General features: G+C 53.4%; 2 protein-coding genes across 2 annotated transcripts; both read left to right on the forward strand.

Annotated features, from left to right (window-relative positions):
• Positions 1-224: 224 nt before the first annotated feature.
• LOC118159085 (iporin-like) lies at positions 225-3,901 on the forward strand (the record flags this gene model as incomplete). The annotated part of the gene is made up of 3 exons (XM_035313720.1): positions 225-400; positions 1,356-1,402; positions 2,917-3,901. Coding segments are annotated over 3 exons (1,203 nt in total), but the record flags the coding sequence as incomplete, so codon positions are not given.
• Positions 3,902-4,028: 127 nt separating this feature from the next.
• On the forward strand, positions 4,029-5,372 carry LOC118159084 (iporin-like). The gene is made up of 2 exons (XM_035313719.1): positions 4,029-4,345; positions 4,519-5,372. The coding sequence occupies exons 1-2, from the start codon at positions 4,122-4,124 to the stop codon at positions 4,697-4,699; spliced, it is 405 nt and encodes a 134-aa protein (XP_035169610.1). The 5' UTR covers positions 4,029-4,121; the 3' UTR covers positions 4,700-5,372.
• The last annotated feature ends 13,876 nt before the right edge of the window (positions 5,373-19,248 follow it).

Genomic DNA, 19,248 nt, shown 5'->3' on the forward strand with positions numbered 1-19,248 from the left:
ATCGTATTTTCTCCCTGTTCCTCTTTGAGGAGGGGGAGTGAGAGAGCGGTTGTGGTGGAGCTCGGTCACCCACCCGAGCGAAACCATCACAACTCTCTAACAGTTTTACATCCTTTTTGTACTGTGGTGCCCAGAACTGCACACAGTATTCCAGGTGAGGCTGCACCAGTGCAGAGTAGAGCGGGAGGCATGAGAGCTCAGACATCTTCTGGCTTTGCCTGAAGGCTGCTTCCTGTGGTGCTGTTTTGACTTTGCTGACCACAACTAATCCCAGCATTTCACTTCTCTTGACAGGTCCCTCTACCAAGCTGCTGCACAGCCTCTATAGCAAGATCAGCCAGTACACGGAGCTCACCAAACACGACATGAGGTTCAATGCATTCATCTTTGGCCTTATCAAGTAAGCAGGCTCCCTGGGCTGACTGCATGTCATTTTCCAGGCTGGCAGAAGGTGCTGCTCCTTGAGTGCAAGCAGGCACAGTTGCCAATGAAAAGACTTAAGAAACCTGGGAAGCAGCTTCCCAGTTGTAAGTGAGAGAAGGAAGAAGCTGAGAGCCTCAGGGAACACCAGAGGGATCGAAACCTACCTCTACTAGGCCAGGTCTGAGAAGGGTTGGCTGTAGCCCACTGAAGAACACTGTCAGCTTATCCTGGCAAAACACTAGGTGGGAAGAGTCTGTCTGCCAGGACTCGTATAGGGATCAACATAACATATTACTCCTGAAAATCCCTGTGATACTGCTTCCTAGGGCTGCAGTGAATCCCAGCACGAGAGTCTCTGAAAGGGAAATTGCCCTGGTCCAGGACTCAAGGCTGACCCTTCTAGTTTGGATAAAGAGTGTAAACACTATGCTCAGTGTTAAACAGAAAAAGTCAGTGGTGTTCTGTCTCTGCCTGTGACAGGATGAATGCTGTTAGAATGGTACTTCCCTGTTCCTCTGCAGATGTGAGCAAGACCTTTGAGACTGGCAATGGAGTCCCCAAGGTCTCCAAATGTTGTGGGATCCCTAGGAGCAAGCTATGCCCTGCTCTCCCAACCCAGGCTGGCACAGGATGCCAGCATATTTTGGGCCAAACTTGATGCAGTGATTTCATGTTTGTAGTTGATTTGCCTCTTCCATGTGAGCACTTCTCAGCAAAGCTAAGCTCTTTATATAGAAGCTAAGTGGTGTGGAAACTTCCTGTGAGCACGGCTGTTAGGGATTACAGTTGCACAATGCCACATTGCAAAGCAAACAGGTTTGATCCTTCACAGGCTGGGTGGCTGTGATCAGTGCATGCTGATAGGAGTGGTGAAGGGGGCAAATTGATTTTTGCTTTTTCTCTTCTTCCCTGCCTGTATTCCCTTCTTACAGCATCCAGTCCTTGGAGTTCTGGTTCAACCACCTCTACAACCATGAAGGTAAGAGGCCGTGGGCTAGAGAGTACCAAATTCTGCATATTGTGCAGCACAGATCTAAGCTCTGGGCCATATTTGTCTCGTGGTGGTCTCTCAGCCTGTTCTGCTCCCCTCTGCTCTGAGCTGAAGGGCTAGACTGTATTGCACTCCTGGTGTAGATGTTGCTGGATGGCCGCTCAGCTAAAGGAAGGGAGGTGGAAGTCAAAGCTCCATGCAGCTCCCTCCACCTGAGCTGTGGAGAGCCTGCCCACCTGTGCCCTTCCCAGCTGCAGCTGGTAGCCAAGGCTATATCCTACAGTACAAATCCCTCAGTCTACCCTCAGGAGACCAGATCTAACCCTCCCCAAATGTCTGTGTCCCCTGTCCAGTGCCTGAGAGCTTCGTAGAACTGGAAGTGTGAACACTTATCTGAAACCCTTGAGGCATGTGAATTAGAAAGGAAAGCCTTACGGCAAACAAACAGCAGATTTTCCTGGATGTATCTGTTATTTTTCTTTTCAACCAGAAGTGCTTCTGGAGTGTGTAGATAACCTAGCAGCAACAACCAAGCTGCCTGATGCCTAGAAGCTTCATGCCTAAGTGCTAAGTGCACAGTGAGGCAGACACCCTCGACCTGCTGGATTCCCTGAGTGCTGATGGCTCAGTGCATGCTCAGTCTAGGGCCCCATGCATTGCAAGAAGTCCAGCCCAATATCTTCTAGCAGGTTTAGGGGCTGACAGCAGACATTGCTTGGGTCCATGTGTGCTGTCAGCACTTTGGAGCAGATTGCCTTTGTACTGAGCAGTGTAACAAGAGGAAGCACCCTGTTTTTCTGGAGCAGGACAACCATTGCAAATATTCTGTTTCAGTCTGTTTCAAGCCATCATTAAGAACTGAATGTGTGAGGTGGGGCTGCCAGGTGGCTGAAGGCTAGGCATAGGGTTTGCAGATAAAGTGCAAGTATAAGTTTGAAGTTTGTTAACTCACTGCAGACAAATGGGCACAGAGCCTATGCCAAACTCTGTCCCTGTGAGTGACATCTGAAAACAAAGGTAGTGGCAGGGCAGTGCAGAAGTGGCCAAAGGAAGCGTAGGATGAATGCTGCAGGTAGAAATACTATTCTATTTTCTGTTAGGATCCATGGTGCAACCCAGACAGATCCTTGGAAAGGCTGCATTCTGCTGTCCCTGACACCTCTCCCTGTAGGGCACTGGTATTGGCTCAGATCTGCAGCTCCTTGTTCATATCCAGGGGGCTGGAAAAGAGAATCTTAATGTGTGGCAACCCTCTCTGATGCTTTTTGTTTGCACCCTGCTCCCATGGCATTTGTGACAGAGGTTGTTCCAGTGGGTAATCTGACAGGCAGGTGGTGGCTGCAGGAAGCAGGATCTGGGGCAGTTTGCCCAGTGTTGAGCCTCACACTGCAGCCACAGCTGTGACCAGAAACCACTGCTCAACTCCTTTCCCCAGTAGCTTATTGGTGGCTTGGCAAAGGTGGCAAGGGCCTCTCATCTAACCAATGCCTCTTGCCCTACAGATATCATCCTGGCACACTACCAGCCGGTGGGCTTCTTGTGCCTGTCTCATAGCACGTGCCAGCCTCTTTTCGAGGAGCTCCTGCTCCTTCTCCAGCCTCTATCCCTGCTGCCCTTCAACCTAGACCTCCTTTTTGAGCACCACCTGATGCAGATGGGTAAAGAGCAGCAGCAGCAAAAGGAGCTGCTATGTGTGAAGCAGGACCTGATGCTTTCCGCACACTCCACCCTGCAGCTGATGCGGACACGGGGCAGCAGCGAGGATCCCGATGGCTGCAGCACTGCCCCTGAAGCATGCAAAGTGGGTGGCAGAGATGGTGGCATGTCACCAGGCCACAGTCCTGAACGAGCTGCAAGTAAGAGGGTCAAGGGAGTGGGGGCCTCCTCTGGAGATGGGGACAGGGAGGAAGAGCGGAGGAAGGTGCAAGAGAGCACGTGTGAGGGGAAGAAAGATAAGCAGGCGAGCTGGTGGTACCAGCTCATGCAGAGCTCTCAGATTTACATTGAGGGCTCGACAGAAGGCTTGAAGCTCATCCGTTATGAAAAGAAGAAGAAGGCCTTGAGTGCTGTCCCCAGGCCAGCTGAAACCCACAGGACACCACCTCCACGTGAAGGCGTGGTGGAGGGTGCAGAAGCCTGCCCCATTGCTGAAGGCATCTTGGAGGAGAAGCCCAAGGCCACCAGCAGGCCAAGTCCTGGAGTTGTAGAAGAGCCCCTGGAAAAGCCCCAGCAGGTACCAGCCGGTGAAGAGGTCAAGGAGCGGAGCTGGCTCTTCTGGATGGGCAGCCCCCCAGACTCAGTGGTTACAGAGCTGAAGCACAGCAAGGAGAAGGAGACTGGGATTCAGCAAAGTTTGGGAGCAGCAGCAGCCCTCCAAGAGGAAAGCAGCACCAGTGTGTCAGAGAGCAGCCAGCCCATCAAGTGGGGACACTTATTTGGGTCCAGAAAGGTGCAAAAAGAGCCCAGGCAACACAACAGGTAGGGACATGGGTGGCTTAGGGCTGGAGGGGCTGGTTTAGCTGGAGCCGCAGCAGTGTGGGTGGGAGTCAGGCCAATAGCCTACCTCTGAACTATACTGTGGTTGTACAGCAGAGGTGAATTGGGAGGTCTTTGTGTCTGGAGAATGCTGGGTCCCTTGGAAAGGAAACAGTCTGGGGACTTCAGTGCATGTTGTGCGTGATCCAGACCTCTAGGGCATGACCTTGCCATGAGAGATTGCCTTCCCCACCACGACCTGCTTCTCTCTCCTTCTTGCAGGTTGCCCTCCGGCTGGCTGAGCCTGAACAAGTCCGTGTTCCAGTTGTTGGCCCAGAAAGTTGGGGCAAGCATGTGGCGAGAATCAGCCCCTGAGCCAGAGCCCCCCTGGACAGAGCCACCTGAAGTGTCACCTGTGCCATGGCCAGCCCGGGGGCTGTGTCCCAACCCTCCCTGGTGAGCAGTGGCATGTGACTGTCCCACAGGGGCTGGGGACATGGTGGGATGGAGTTCACATGGGTCTGGCTGTTGTGGCAGGAGGGGTTTCTTCCCCCCTGGTGGTCCCTGGGCTTCAGTGGTGTGAGCATCCTGTGGTGATCTAACTCTTTCTCCCCTTCCTCTGCCCACAGTGAGGTGAAAGCTCTTTGCCATCACATTGCCACTGAGGCAGGACAGCTGAGCTTCAACAAAGGGGACATCCTGCAGGTCATCTCCAAGGTGGATGGTGACTGGCTGCAGTGCAGCCTCGGCTCCAAGAAGGGACTGGTGCCCATCATGTACATCACCCATCTGGAGGATGAGGACTATTGACATGGCTGGGAGGCCAAGCACAGTACTGTGGGCTGCTGAGGCTCCTCTGGGGATGCCCACCCTGCCAGAGGAACAGACAGCTTCTTGCTAGTTTCTTACCTTTCTTGCCATTACAGAATACAGTAACCATAGGTGGTTCCTTCTTGCTCTTCCTCATGCAGCTACCAAAGGCCAAACCAGCCATGGGGCATTCTGTGAGCTGCACCTCATATTGTCAGGCATCGGCGTGCATGCAGCCACACCAGGGACCATCTGAGCCCCTTCCACCCCATGCCACCTCCAGCACCTGTAAGTGGTGGGCTTGTACATAGCAGGGATCCAAGAAGTCCCTGCCAGCGCGGCACTGGCTCAGTTTCACACTAGAGGGTGCAGGATGCTGGCCATCCCCTGCCAGGGGTGGCAGTATGGCCTCCAGAACCCCTGGTGTCGGCAGCTACGGAGTGGGAGCACCACGCACTGCCATGCTGCCTGGCCACAGCTATGGGAGGGGAAGGGGTGCGTGTGTGTGCAGAGTGAAGGTGTGTGGGGTCATGAGGAAGGCATGTGGATGTTCAGTGTGATGTAGGTCAAGGTTGGGTAGTGACACCCTGTGCAGAGCTGGGTGCTGCAGGGGTGCCCCCGTGCCCTCCACACTAAGCAGGGCGCCAGTGCCTCGGATGCCCTGGGATGCTTGGTGGAGGGGGCTGGGAGAGGAGGGGGTGAGGGCAGGGTCCCTGACAGGGCTAGGGATGGGATGCTATTTGGAGGTGGGGGCCATGGGGTCCCCAGAGGGAGCAGGGGAGATGGGGGTGCTCCCAGAGGGAGCAGGGGAGATGGGTATGGGGGGAGGGGGGGGAATGCTCCCTGTGGCATGGGGTTGAGGGCAAGTGTTGTGCACAAGCACAAGGGGCTTCTGGGGGTCCTGGGCTCCTTGGAAGAGGCAATGCCAGCCCACCCCTGCCTTGCCATGTTCTTGGGGTGGGGTGGGGGTCCTTGCCTGCCCACTGGTTGTTGGACAGTGTTAATGAAAGGCCATGCCAGTATTTGGTGCCTTGGCCAGGTGGATGCTGCTCACAGCGTTGTGCCTGGGCTGGCTACCCCATAGCGAGGGGCCCTGGTCTTGCAAGGAGGTAACTACTGCTTGCACATCACTTAGTGGATGTCACACCATATTTAATTTGTATTTCTCCATTAGAATTAGGTGTCTCACCTTTATTTATTTATTTATGATGGTGCTGGTTGAGGTCCCTTGCTCTGCAGCCTTATGATTTCAGCCTGTCCCTGAGAAGGGCCTGGGAGATACCTGTGCTTTGTCCTGCCTCCAGCCATAGCCAGTGTGGTGGTTTTACTGTGCTAGGCAGCTGAACTCCACAACGGCTCTCTCACTCCCCCTCCTCAGATGAGGAGGGGAAGAAGTAAAGGAAAGAACAACTCACGGGTTGAGATAAGGATAATTTAATTGAAGAGAAAAAATATTATTAAGGAAATATTATTATTAATTAAACAATTCAACTAAAGGGAAAAAAAGGAAAGGGAAAGAGGGAGGGGGAAAGGGAATAACAAAACAAAACAAGTAAAGGCTATGTGGAAGTGCAGAGGAAAGAAATTACTCTCTACTTCCCACAAATGAGCGATGTTTGACCACGTCCTTGAAGCAGGGCCTCAACGCACGTAGCCAGAGTTTGGGAGGAAGACAGATGTTTTTGCAACGAGAGCCCACCCCTCCCCTCTTCTTCCTTTTTCCACCTTTTATTGCTGAGTGTGACATCATATGGTATGGAATATCCCTTTGGTTGGTTTAGGTCAGCTGCCCTGCTGATGTTTCTTTCTCACTTTTTGCCCACCCCCTAGGAGGGTCAGAGAGAGTCCTGATGCTGTGCCAGCACTTCTCAGCAGCAGACACAGCACTGGTGTGATACCACTGCTGTTCTAGCTCCAAGTGCAGAGCGCAGCACTGTATGGGCTGCTGCAGGGGAAGTTAACATCCCAGCCAGACCCAGTACAGCCAGAAGCAGACCTTCAGAGCAAGATAGGTTGTCCCCTGCTATCCTTAGCTCATGGCAGACCATGGGAGAGGGAGTAGATGGTCGCCACCTGGCCAAGAGTGGTAGATCCAGTCCCTGTATCATCCAGAGGTCCTTTCTTCACCCCCCCAGACCCAGGTTGGATGTGGCTGCCCCTGCCCCTGTGTTTCCTTTCTCTGCTGTCCTGGGTGAGCCCATGTTCTTTTGTCCCTTTCCAGCTCTGGCAATGCCAGAGTGCCTTGTCTTTATTCCCTGTGCATGCTTGCAGGGGCCAAGCAGGCTTCGGACAGCAGTTCACACCAGTTCAGTCTGGGATCTTCTTTGCCAGGGTGCTCAGGCCCAGGGCATTGTGAGTCAGGCGTCCATAGGTACGGCCAAACTGGAACTTGTAAACTGCGGACAGCGGGAGGAGGTCCTGAGCAGTGCAGAAAGGAGGTGGTGAGAGATGGGTTTTGGGGCTGGGGACCCAGGGCCTGGGACAACCTGTCCACGAGGCTGAGTGGCTGTGGGTCACCTCACAGGGAACGGCTCTGGGGCATTTGCACTTTGCATATGTGGGTCTATCCTCACCCTTGAAGGATGACCCTAAATGATGCTGAAGCTGCCAGGAAGATCCTTGTTTGGGGGTACAGGCAAACCCTAGTGGGGCTCTGCAAGATGTGGCTATTAATGGAGTGCTTAGGGACCCTGCTTGTCCCCCCCTCATCCCAGCCCTATCCCTCTCCTTGCAGCCTCACCTGAGATAAAATATTTTTGGGGATCGTCATCCTCCATGGAGTAGGGGGATCCTTGTGGCTGGAATGCACATGGCAATGTGCACGGGGCAGTGGCGGCTGCTGCTGCTCCTGTGGCTGGGTGGCCTTGGTGGTTACCTGGCTCACGAGGGTCATCTGCAGGGTCCTGGTAGGGATATGGGGTGTGAGTACTGCCGGGGTAGGCTGAGCAGGGAGAGGAGCCTCCAATGCTGCTGTGCCCTGGAGCTGGTCCCGGTCTGGGGAGGGAGACTCAACCAGCCCTCAGCACAGGGAGCTCAGCATCCCCCCGGAACCCCTTTGGCTGGGACGTGGTGGCAGAAAGGTGGATGTGGTGGGGTGCTGGTGGTGATGGGGGAAGGGGTGGATGCCGTCTGCTGGCCCGCAGCTTTATGAGCACCTCCAGAGAAGACGGGAGCAAAGACAGTGGCCTCTTCCTACTTGTATATCCAGGGATGACCGTGCAGCTCAGGGGCTGAGCGCCTGCCCCCCTGCAAGCTCCCAGCCCTGCTGTTGTGCAGCAGTTTTTCCCTTTGCTGCAAAGTACAAGACCAAGTACAAGAATTTGCTACAAGATTTATACAAGATTTTGCTACTGACAGCCATTTATACATTGATTAGTGTTTTGCAATATGCTGTAGAGGTTACCACTACATGAATTATAAATCTTCAAGACTTAAAATCTAGTACGAAGATGAAAAGAAGATCTTCCCGCTTGTTTGGGGTCAAATGAAGAAATATGGGTGCAGGGGACAAGCTAGGGGCAGCCTGTTAACTGGTTTAAATTGTTAAAACTCTTTGGAAATGAATATGGATGTGCGATGCCATCCAGAGGGACCTTGACAGGCTTGAGAGGTGGGCCTGTGTGAACCTCATGAAGTTCAACAAGGTCAAGTGCAAGGCCCTTCACCTGGGCTGGGGCAATCCTAAGCATAAATACAAGCTGGGTGGAGAATAGATCGAAAGCAGCCCTGAGGAGAAGGATCTGGGGGTGCTGTTTGATAAGAAGCTCAACATGAGCCTGCAATGTGTGCTTGCAGACCAAAAAGCTAAACGTATCTTGGGCTGCATCAAAAGAAGCATGGCCAGCAGGTCAAGGGAGGTGATTCTCCCCCTCTGCTCTCATGAGATCCCACCTGGAGTACTGCATTCAGCTCTGGGGCCTCCAGCACAAGAAGAACACGGATGTATTAGAATGAGTCCAGAGGAGGGCCACAAAGATGATCAAGGGGCTGGAGCACCTCTCCTATGAGGACAGGATGAGGGAGTTGTGATTGTTCAGCCTGGAGAAGAGAAGGCTCCAAGGAGACCTTATACCGGCCTTTCAGTACTTAAAGGGGGCCTACAAGAAAACTGGAGAGGGACTCTTTGTCAGGAAGTGTATTCATAGGTCAAGGAGCAATCATTTTAAACTAAAAAATGGTTGATTTATATGATATATTAGGAAGAAATTCTTTACTATGAGGGTGGTGAGGCACTGGAATGGGTTGCCCAGAGAAGTTGTAGAAGCCTTGTCCCTGGAAGTGTTTAAGAACAGATTGGATGGGGCTTTGAGGAACCTGGTCTGGTGTCTCTGCCCATTGCTGGGGGTTTGGAACTAGATGATCTTTAAGGTCCCTTCCAACTGTAGTGGGTTTACGTGGCAAGGTTTTGGTAGCAGGGGGGCATAGGGGTGGCTTCTGTGAGAAGGATCTAGAAGCTGCCCCATGTTTGGTAAGGACCCCACTGCTGACCAGAGCTGAGCCAATAAGTAATGTTGTTTTGCACCTCTGCAAGAGCATATTTAAGACAGGGAAAAAAAAACAACACACTGCGCCACACACAGCTGGGAGAGTGAAAAAAGCGAGGAACAGCCTTGCAGACACCAAGGTCAGTAAAGAAGGAGGGGGAGAGGTGCTCAAGGCGCCGGAGCAGAAGTCCCCTGCGGCCTGTGGTGAGGACCATGGTGAAGCAGGCTGTCCCCCTGCAGCCCATGGAGTACCACGGTGGAGCAGGGTTCCACGCTGCAGCCCGTGGAGACCACAGTGGAGCAGGTGGACCTGCACCGATGGAGGCTGTGGCCTGTGGAAGACCCCTGCCGGAGCAGATTCCGGGCCAGACCTGCAGCCCGTGGAGAGGAGACCACGCAGGAGCAAGTGACCTGGCAGGAGCTGCTGCCCGTGGGAGATCCAGGTTGGAGCAGTTTGCTCCTGAGGGATGGACCCCGTGGTATGGACCCATATCTAGAGCAGTTCTTGAAGAGCTGCTGCCTGTGGGAAGCCCACGCCGGATCAGTTCGGGAAGGACTGCATCCCATGGGAGGGACCCCACAGCACAGGGGATGAGAGTGACTGAGAAGGAGCGGCAGAGAAGAAGCGCTATAGACTGACCATAATCCCCATTCCCCCGTTCCCCTGTGCCGCTCAGGTGGATGAGGGGGAAGGTGCTTTTGGTTTCTTTCCTTTGTTTCTCACTTCTCTAGCTTGTTAATAATAAGCAATAAATCTTACTATCTCCCTATGCTGAGTCTGTTTTGCCTGTCACCATAATTACTGCATGATCTCCCTGTCCTTATCTCAACCCTTGAGCCCTTTTCATCGTATTTTCTCCCCGTTCCTCTTTGAGAAGGGGGACTGAGAGAGCGGTTGTGGTGGAGCTCGGCTGCCCACCCAAGTAAAACCACCACACCAACCCAAACCATTCTATGTTTTTATGAATTTACACCAGCCCGCTCTTCATAGTCACATAGAAAGAGAAAAAAACATAAACTTGAATCAAGCAATGCAGATAAAAAGTTAGCCTATAAATTCAACTGAGCTATGGTGATTTGGACTTGTTGAGGACTCTATCTTACTCAAGTGTATTTGTAACAACCTCCCTTAATTTTCAGTATCATAAAATTGATTTTAAATAACTGTTAAATCATGAATGACAAGGTGATGAAGAGTTTGTTTTTTTTTTTTTTTAAAAAAAAAACATTTATTTTTTTGTTATCTCTGTATTGTTAGCAATAATTTTGTAATTGTCCTGGTTTCAGCTGGGATAGAGTTAATTTCCTTCCCAGTAGCGGTTACAGTGCTGTGTTTTGGATTTAGGGTGATAATAATGCTGATTACACACTGATGTTTTAGTTGTTTCTGAGCAGTTCTTACACTAAGCCAAGGACTTTTCAGCTTCTCATACCACCCTTACAATGAGGAGGCTGGGGGTGTACAAGAGGGGATGGAACCAGGACAACTGACCTTAACTGGCCAAAGAGATATTCCATCCCATAAGAGGTCATGCTGAATAATAAAACTGGGGGAGTTGGCTGTTTTTTTTTTTAAAAAAAAACAACTAACCGTTGGTCAAATAAAACTGTTACATACAGGGCGTAGTAACAAGCATTGGGTAGGTTGTGAACCTGTAGTACTCAGCCAATGAGGAAACGGGAGGAATCAAGCGTTCGGTAATAGCGGATATAGGGTTATGATACACTTCTGCTGAGTGCAGAAGTGTATCTCTCTAACAGATATTGGGGTCGTTGAAGTCCACCTGGACTTCCTGGGAGGGAGGAGTAAGAAAATTTGAGAGAAAAACCCCTGCAAACACCAAGGTCAGTGAAGAAGTAGGGCAGGAGGTGCTCCAGGCACTGGAGCAAAGATTCCCCTGTAGCCTGTGGAGAGGACCCTGGTGGAGCAGGTTGTCCCTCTGCAGCCCATGGGGTACCACGGCAGAGCAGATATCCATTGTGCAGCCCATGGAGGAGCCCACAGGGGAGCAGGTGGATCTGACCTGAAGGAAGCTGCAGTCCATGGAGAACACCCGCAGGAGCAGACTCCGGAACAGAACTGCAGCCCATGGAGAGGAACCTACGCTGGAGCAGGGGGTCTTTGGGGAGCTACCTCCTATAAGGCCCCTTGTTGGAGTACTGCATTCCTAAAGAATGGACCCCATGGTACGGACCCATATCTGGAGTAGTTCTTGAAGAGCTGCTGCCTGTGGGAAGCCCACACAGGATCAGTTTGGGAAGGACTGCTTCCCATGGGAGGGTTCCTATGTTGGAGCAGGGGATGAGAGTGACCATGAAGGAACAGCAGATAATGAAGCGTTATATACTGACTGCAACCCCCATTCCCTGTTCCTCTGCACTGCTAGGGGTTGAGGAGGTAGAAGAGGGCAGACTGGGGGAAGGTTTTTTTAGTTTCTCACAAATGTTACGAGGAGTAGTGAGCATGGATTCACCAAGGGGAAGTCGTGCTCGACCAACCTTGTTGCCTTCTATGATGGCATCACCAGCTGGGTAGATGGGGGGAGCAGTGGATGTCATCTACCTTGACTTTAGCAAGGCTTTCGATACTGTCTCCCATGACATCCTGCTAACAAAGCTGAGAAAGTGTGGGATAGAGGAGTGGACAGTAAGGTGGGTTGAGAACTGGCTGACTGGCCGAGCTCAGAGGGTGGTGATGGGCGGCGCAGAGTCCGGCTGGAGACCTGTGACTAGCGGTGTTCCCCAGGGGTCGGTGCTGGGTCCGGTCTTGTTCAACATCTTCATCGACGACCTTGATGAGGGAATAGTGTCTGCCCGCAGCAAGTACACTGATGACACAAAGCTGGGAGCAAAGACAGTAATGTCACATGCATGGGTGCTTCCCTGAACCCAAACCCAGTAAACTTCTACTGTAGCAAACAGTGCAGGACCCTTGCCTTGTTACTGCAACAACTGAAGTCCTTCTCAACCTCCTGGTTACAGGCTCCCCATAATGTCCAGCCCCATGTCCCCCTGCCCTCCATGGTGGGGAGGGGGCATGTCCCTCTGCCTTCCAGGGACAGCCCTGGACCCACAACGCGATGCACACTCGGTCCTGCCCATCTCATGTCTCTGTCCTGCATGGGGTCCTGGGACAGCAGCCGTGTCCTCCACTCCTGCTCCCTATGGGCAGATCCCAGCCGCTGCTGGGCCAAGTTGCTTTTGGCCTCCTTGCAGATCTCAGAGTAAGTCTTGGCAAAGAAGTGCTGGGCTCGGGGAATAAACCCTGGGAGCAGAGCATCCATCACGTGGGAAGCAAGAGGTAACCCTGCTTCACGGCACAGGGGTCTGCTCTGAAGCAGTGATGAGGCACTGGGGCCCAGCATTAGGTGAGGTAGAGGCATGGGGGTGAGATGGGGGGGGAATGGAGGGTGCGGTGGGAGCACAGATGCTAAGAGCAGGGAGAGGACAGCAGCACTGGGTGCTGGCACAGGCAGGTCACCACACCAGGCCGGATGGCCTCTTCCTATCTGTATATCCAGGGATGACCATGCAGCTCAGGGGCTGAGCACCTGCCCCCCTGAAAGCTCCCAGCCCTGGGGGCACAGCACCCCAGCAGGACCTGTGAGTAAGCTGCAGCACCAGCCGGTGGGAGCTTTGGACCAAGGGGCTGTTCAGGGTTAGGGACTTCAGCTCCACATATGGTTTCCTCATGCTCAACCTGCAGTGTGCAGTGATCAGCGTAGCTGCAAGAGCAGCTGGCGGCTAGCAAATGTGACGCCCATCTACAAGAAGGGCCGGAGGACTGACCCGGGAAACTACAGGCCTGTCAGTTTGACCTCAGTGCCAGGGAAGCTCATGGAGCAGATTATCTTGAGAGTCATCACGGAGCACTTGCAGGGCAAGCAGGCGATCAGGCCCAGTCAGCATGGGTTTATGAAGGGCAGGTCCTGCTTGACGAACCTGATCTCCTTCTATGACAAACTGACGCGCTGGGTGGATGAGGGAAAGGCTGTGGATGTGGTCTACCTTGACTTCAGCAAGGCTTTTGACACCATTTCCCACAGCATTCTCCTCAAGAAACTGGCTGCTCTTGGCTTGGACTGGCGCACGCTTCGTTGGGTTAGAAACTGGCTGGATAGCCGGGCCCAAAGAGTCATGGTAAATGGAGTCAAATCCAGTTGGAGGCCGGTCACTAGTGGCGTTCCCCAGGGCTCGGTGCTGGGGCCGGTCCTCTTCAATATCTTCATTGATGATCTGGATGAGGGCATTGAGTGCACCCTCAGTAAGTTTGCAGATGACACCAAGTTAGGTGCGTGTGTCGATCTGCTCGAGGGTAGGAAGGCTCTGCAGGAGGATCTGGATAGGCTGGACCAATGGGCCGAGGCCAACTGCATGAAGTTCAACAAGGCCAAGTGCCGGGTCCTGCACCTGGGGCGCAATAACCCCAAGCAGAGCTACAGGCTGGGAGGTGAGTGGTTGGAGAGCTGCCAGGCAGAGAAGGACCTGGGAGTGATGGTTGATAGTCGGCTGAATATGAGCCAGCAGTGTGCTCAGGCGGCCAAGAAGGCCAACAGCATCCTGGCCTGTATAAGAAACAGTGTGGCCAGCAGGGCCAGGGAGGTGATCGTCCCCCTGTACTCGGCTCTGGTGAGGCCTCACCTTGAGTACTGTGTTCAGTTTTGGGCCCCTCGCTACAAGAAGGACATGGAGGTGCTCGAGCGAGTCCAGAGAAGGGCTACGAAGCTGGTGAGGGGCCTGGAGATCAAGTCTTACGAGGAGCGGCTGAGGGAGCTGGGCTTGTTCAGCCTGGAGAAAAGGAGGCTCAGGAGTGACCTTATCGCTCTCTACAGGTACCTCAAGGGAGGCTGTAGCGAGGTGGGGGTTGGTCTGTTCTCCCACGTGCCTGGTGACAGGACGAGGGGGAATGGGCTAAAGTTGCGCCAGGGGAGGTTTAGGTTGGATGTTAGGAAGAACCTCTTTGCCGAAAGGGTTGTTAGACATTGGAACAGGCTGCCCAGGGAAGTGGTTGAGTCACCTTCCTGGAGGTCTTTAAAAGACGTTTAGATGTAGAGCTTAGGGATATGGTTTAGTGGGGACTGTTAGTGTTAGGTCAGAGGTTGGACTTGATGATCTTGAGGTCTCTTCCAACCTAGAAATTCTGTGATTCTGTGATTCTGTGATAGCAAAGTGAGGGCAGGTAGGAAGCCACGGGAGACAACCTCTGGCCACCAGCATGACCCAGCCCTGTGGCACCACCATGCTCGCCCTGGTTGCTGACAGAGAAATACACACGCTGGCTCCCCAACCCCAGAGCCAGTCTCCCTCAAGCTGTTTGTGGTCCCGTAGTGCTGAGGACTCAGCCAAGAGCTGCCCACCAGTGGCAGCCATAATGGGCTTTCTTTCCATGATCCTACATAACCACCAAAGCTTGGAAAGTCCAGTGGCATCTTGCTCAGCTTCAGAAAGGGGAAATGCATGAAAAGCGGAAACAGGTAAGATGTACCCAAAGGAAGCAGCACTGTCCAGCAGCCTGTGCAAGGTTTTAAGGCAGCCTTTCGGGGCTCCTGGTATCAAAAGACAGAGGGGAATCAGCAGGGCTAGCTACTAGGGCCAGAGGTTATTTGGAACAGAGGCTCTTCAAAGAGCTGAAGTCATAGCTAGATGACACAAAATAGCAGGAAAGATGTAAAGATTTAATCAGTAAAATAAAAATAGAGCGAAGAGCCTGTAGAAGCAGCCAACGGTCCTTTTTGCAAACACTTCATGAACTGCAAATCTGTCCCCAAAAGTCTGTAGTGTTGATAGGTCAGAGCATGAAGAACTGAGAGGAGACATATTCTTATCGAAAAGCTAAGGGGGGTCTTTGGATTCACCTCACCTGGGAGAGCTCTGGTGCCAGGCTGCGAGTGCTGAGCTATTTACTATCCCTTTACTATCCCAGCTGTGCCACAGATGCCATGTGGTGACAGTGGGGTGGCCGTGGCACTTGCCAACCTGACAAGCCCAGGATCACCCGTGTCCCAGGCACTGAAATCAGGCCAGATGCTTCCTCTGCAGTTTTGACTTTGCCTTGCATAACCACAGTGTGTAGCAGTTGCCCGAGCAGCCTGGCGTGCTGTGGGAGGCAGCGGCGGCTTGCGACACCCTCTGTCCTCTGCACGGAGCCCAGTTATGCTCAAGTCTGGATTTTTCCGACGTGGAGCAAGAGGAAGTGTAAAGAGTGAGAGAACGAGAAAGTATCCAGGGCTTCCTGGCAGCAGGGGGGGCATGCTTCCTCTACGGCACTTGAGGTTTTAGATGGGATAATGAAGGGCTCTTGGAGAGGTCAGGCTATTAACACTGGGAGCAGTGCAATGGAGGCCCCGGGGATGTGCTATTTTAGAGGATATTTTTGACATATGGAATTTTCCTAGTTATTTTCCAAAGATTCCCCCAAAAGGGGAACTTAATTCCTACTGATGTGGTTTGCTTTTGCAGCTCTATAAGTATTTCTTGAGCCCCTACATTGAAAGACTCCAAAGCCCCAGAAGGTGGGAAGAGGCAATGGCAGAGCTGCTGCTGTTGCTGGAGGTAGAGCAAAACATCTCCCATCTGAGGAGGAGCACAGCTACCTCTCAGCTAAATCCCAAGCTGTGCCATGCTGTGGGGTCCTGCGCGTGCACTTGCAGATGAAAGAGAGGAGGCTAAGAGTGTTTTCTGAGCACAGGAGGGCACAGGAAAGGTGCTGGCTCTGTCCCCAAGAGGTGGAAGGCTGCTGGAGTATCTTCCTGCAAGCATCACCATTAGAGAAAACAAAACACATCAAGGCTTCTACCACCAGACAAGCTCTCAGGGCCTGAGACAAGCTCTCAGGATCACTGCCACGGCACCCATGCTGCAGGTCCCCGTGGCTGTCACCAGTGTGTCACCCAGCATCTGCTCTCAGCCTGTGCTCGAGCACCCAGCCAGCACCTTGGCTTTCCTGCCCAAGCATGCACCTCTGGGTCACTAAGACCATCAATGCACTTCTGGTGGCCTTCTGGTGGCATTACAGGTAGGTGTCCCCCTATGTGTAATGTCAAGGTACCCTTTGCCCTTCTCCCCAAAAGTTCAGCCCCTGTTGGGTGGCCATGTGCGTGACCCTGTCTCGCTGTGCTTCCAGTGCCTGAGAAGCCAGAGTGGCAGCTGTGACTGGATGCTAGCACGAGGCCGCTGTGGTGGCAGAGGCTGCCCTCCTGTGAAGGGGAGATCCTTGGATACCAGGTACCAGGGGAGAAGGGGCTGCCCATGGACCCCACACCTAACCGGGTGCCTTGGGCTGAGTGCAGGCAGCAGGGAGAGGGGTGATCCCTCCTCTGCCCGGGCCCAGCAGCTCCAGGCAGCCGCAGGGTGCTTGTGGTGAGGGCAGGACCCTGCTGTCCCTGGGCAGCAGCAGCAGCTGCTCGGGGCCGGGCAGGAGGTGGGTGCTGGTCCCCAGCAGCTCCTGTCCTTCCTGCAGCTCAATGTCATGGTCCAGAGCATGCATGACGGCAGCTTCCTTGAATTCCAGCAGGTGACAGTGAACTGCTCTGTCACTCAGTACACGGGGAGCAAATACACGGTGACAATCCAGGGCCTGACGGCTGCTGGCACCGGGGATGCATCCCACCTGTAATTTCAAGCCTATGTCTCTGATAAAGGTTTCTGTGCCATGGGCCTGCTTAGGCTGGTCCCTGCCTGTCCACCCTGTGCCATATAAGATAGCGTCCTGGCCCCAGAGCTGTGACACTGCTTCAGCCCCTGCTTGGGTCTGCATGAGCAGAGCTGGCCCCTCTCTGCCACTACAGAAGATGGATCCTAAGGCAGGGCTGGGCATCACTTGGGCTCACAGTCAGAGAGCACTAAGACCCAAGGACTGTGTGCCCTCATACTATCCAGAATGTGTTGGATGGGCTTCTGGACCCTGTGGTTGTTTAATGGAGATGGGACACTTCTCTGTGTTCCAGAGCCTCCCTGCCTGTCTGACCTGAAGGCAGGACATGGCTGTGCCTCACTGCCTGTCCGCTGCAGAACCTGGACACACACATACACACACTCACACATCCAAAGTCAATGTTTGGGCCCCCACCCCAGGCTGTGGCACCCACTGTTGGCTGTGTGCTTAGTTTCAGGGAAGCCTCCAGGTCCCTGTCTGTGGACTGTGGTCACTGTGGTGGCTGTGCTGTCAGTGATGGTCATGCTGTCTGCAGGGATCCTGTGGTTTGCGCTGTCTAGGTGAGTAGGCAGGGAACTTGGAGTCGCTGATCTGCCTCAGGCCATGCTGGGCTAATGGGGTGGCTGGTGACAGAGTGGGCTTTCTGCACTGTTCTCACCCTTTTCTGGGTGCCATGGTTGCAGCCGCCGGTCCTACCGTGGCTTGGCTGTAGGGCTCCTGGCTGAGTCTCCAGCTCAGCAGGGCCCTGGGCTACATCAGCCTCTCCCCAAATTCAGGGCATCCCTTTGCCTTCCCAGGAGGAGGAGGGCCTTGCCCAGGAAAGCCGAGGAGGACCATTACACAGGTAGGGCCACGGCAGCAGGGCCAGGGTGGGAGGAGAGCAGGTCATTCCCAGGAGAGCCTGAGCATGAGCCCCCAGGGTGCCTGGCGTGAAGAGTGCCCTGCAGGCCCCCCATGCTGCTGCCTGCCTGGGTCTGCACTCCTCCTTCTCCTGCAGACCTGGGTCCCTCAGGCTGTTTCTGTCCCCTGCAGAACTCCAGCCCTATGAAAACTCGGACCACTACTGTGTGATCAAGGAGAGATTTCTGGCTGAAGAAGATGCAGGTAGGAGATGGTTCCCACACACGCCGGGGAGAGGGTCAAGAGCAACCTGTAGAAAGGGCCGGGGTGGTGTCAGGCAGTGCCCAGTGCTCCAGCCTGTCTCAGCCCCTCGCATGTGCAGGTGGCTGTGGCAGCTCCCTGCGCTGCCAAGGGCTCTCAGCAGCCTCTGCCCTGGGTGCTGTTGGTCTCCGCTCTGGGAGTATCACCACGGGGTCGACAAGCCCCATGGTTGGTGATAACATCAGACTTTTAACAACGGGGCCATGAGGAATGTAAACAGTTGAGAGGTAACAGAAGCGTGATTCAGGAGATGCCTTTCTGTCTCAAACTACTTGTTCTCCAACTGTTATGACATGGAAGTTGCTGGGTGTTTGCTGTTGCCGGGCCAAGTTGTTAACCAATGAATAGTTAGTGGAAAAGTACTGCTGTAGAGCTAATGGTATAAGAAGGGAGCCTGTCCTCAATAAAAGTGAGTTGAACCTATTGTCATCAATAAAAGAAGTTGAAGTTATTGATCTCTTAAAGAACCCTGGTGTCCGTGTGGTCATTACGCCACACTCTGCAGGTAGAAGTGGCCAGGCTGGAGAGACCGACCGTCCCTGTCCCTGCCCCTGCCTGTCCTGGAGTCCTCAGGAGCCAGACAAAGCAGAGAGGGAGAGGAGAAGCTGGGATGAATGTCCCCAGATCAGTTCTGATGGCACTTTCACTCCCTCTTGGTCCTCTACAGCTGGAAGCAGGACCTCACAGCTCATGCTGTGTTATTGCTCCCACTCCAATTTCCTCCCTCATTAAGCTCCTGCACACTTTGTAACAGACCAGGAGCAGCCCAAGGCCTGGGATGAAACGCTTACGCCCACAAAGTTCACAGAATCACAGAATCACAGAATAGTCTAGGTTGGAAGAGACCTCCAAGATCACCGAGTCCAACCTCCGACCTAACGCTAACAAATCTTCCACTAAACCATATCCCTAAGCTCTACATCTAAACGTCTTTTAAAGACCTCCAGGGATGGGGACTCAACCACTTCCCTGGGCAGCCTATTCCAGTGACTAACAACCCGTTCAGTAAAGAAGTTCTTCCTCATATCCAACCTAAACCTCCCCTGGCACAACTTTAGCCCATTCCCCCTCATCCTGTCACCAGGCACGTGGGAGAATAGACCAACCCCACCTTGCTACAGCCTCCTTTCAGGTACCTGTAGAGTGCGATAAGGTCACCCCTGAGCCTCCTCTTCTCCAGGCTAAACAGTCCCAGCTCCCTCAGCCGCTCCTCGTAAGACTTGTTCTCCAGACCCTTCACCAGCTTCGTA

The sequence above is a fragment of the Oxyura jamaicensis genome, unplaced genomic scaffold (genome assembly GCF_011077185.1).
Source record: "Oxyura jamaicensis isolate SHBP4307 breed ruddy duck unplaced genomic scaffold, BPBGC_Ojam_1.0 oxyUn_random_OJ66888, whole genome shotgun sequence".
Taxonomy (NCBI): domain Eukaryota; kingdom Metazoa; phylum Chordata; class Aves; order Anseriformes; family Anatidae; genus Oxyura; species Oxyura jamaicensis.

Coding starts and splice junctions, on each gene's coding strand:
- LOC118159084 (XM_035313719.1), top strand. CDS start 4,122: ATGAGAGATTGCCTTCCCCACCACGACCTGCTTCTCTCTCCTTCTTGC. Junction 4,346..4,518: donor CTGTGTCCCAACCCTCCCTG/GTGAGCAGTGGC, acceptor CTCTGCCCACAG/TGAGGTGAAAGCTCTTTGCC.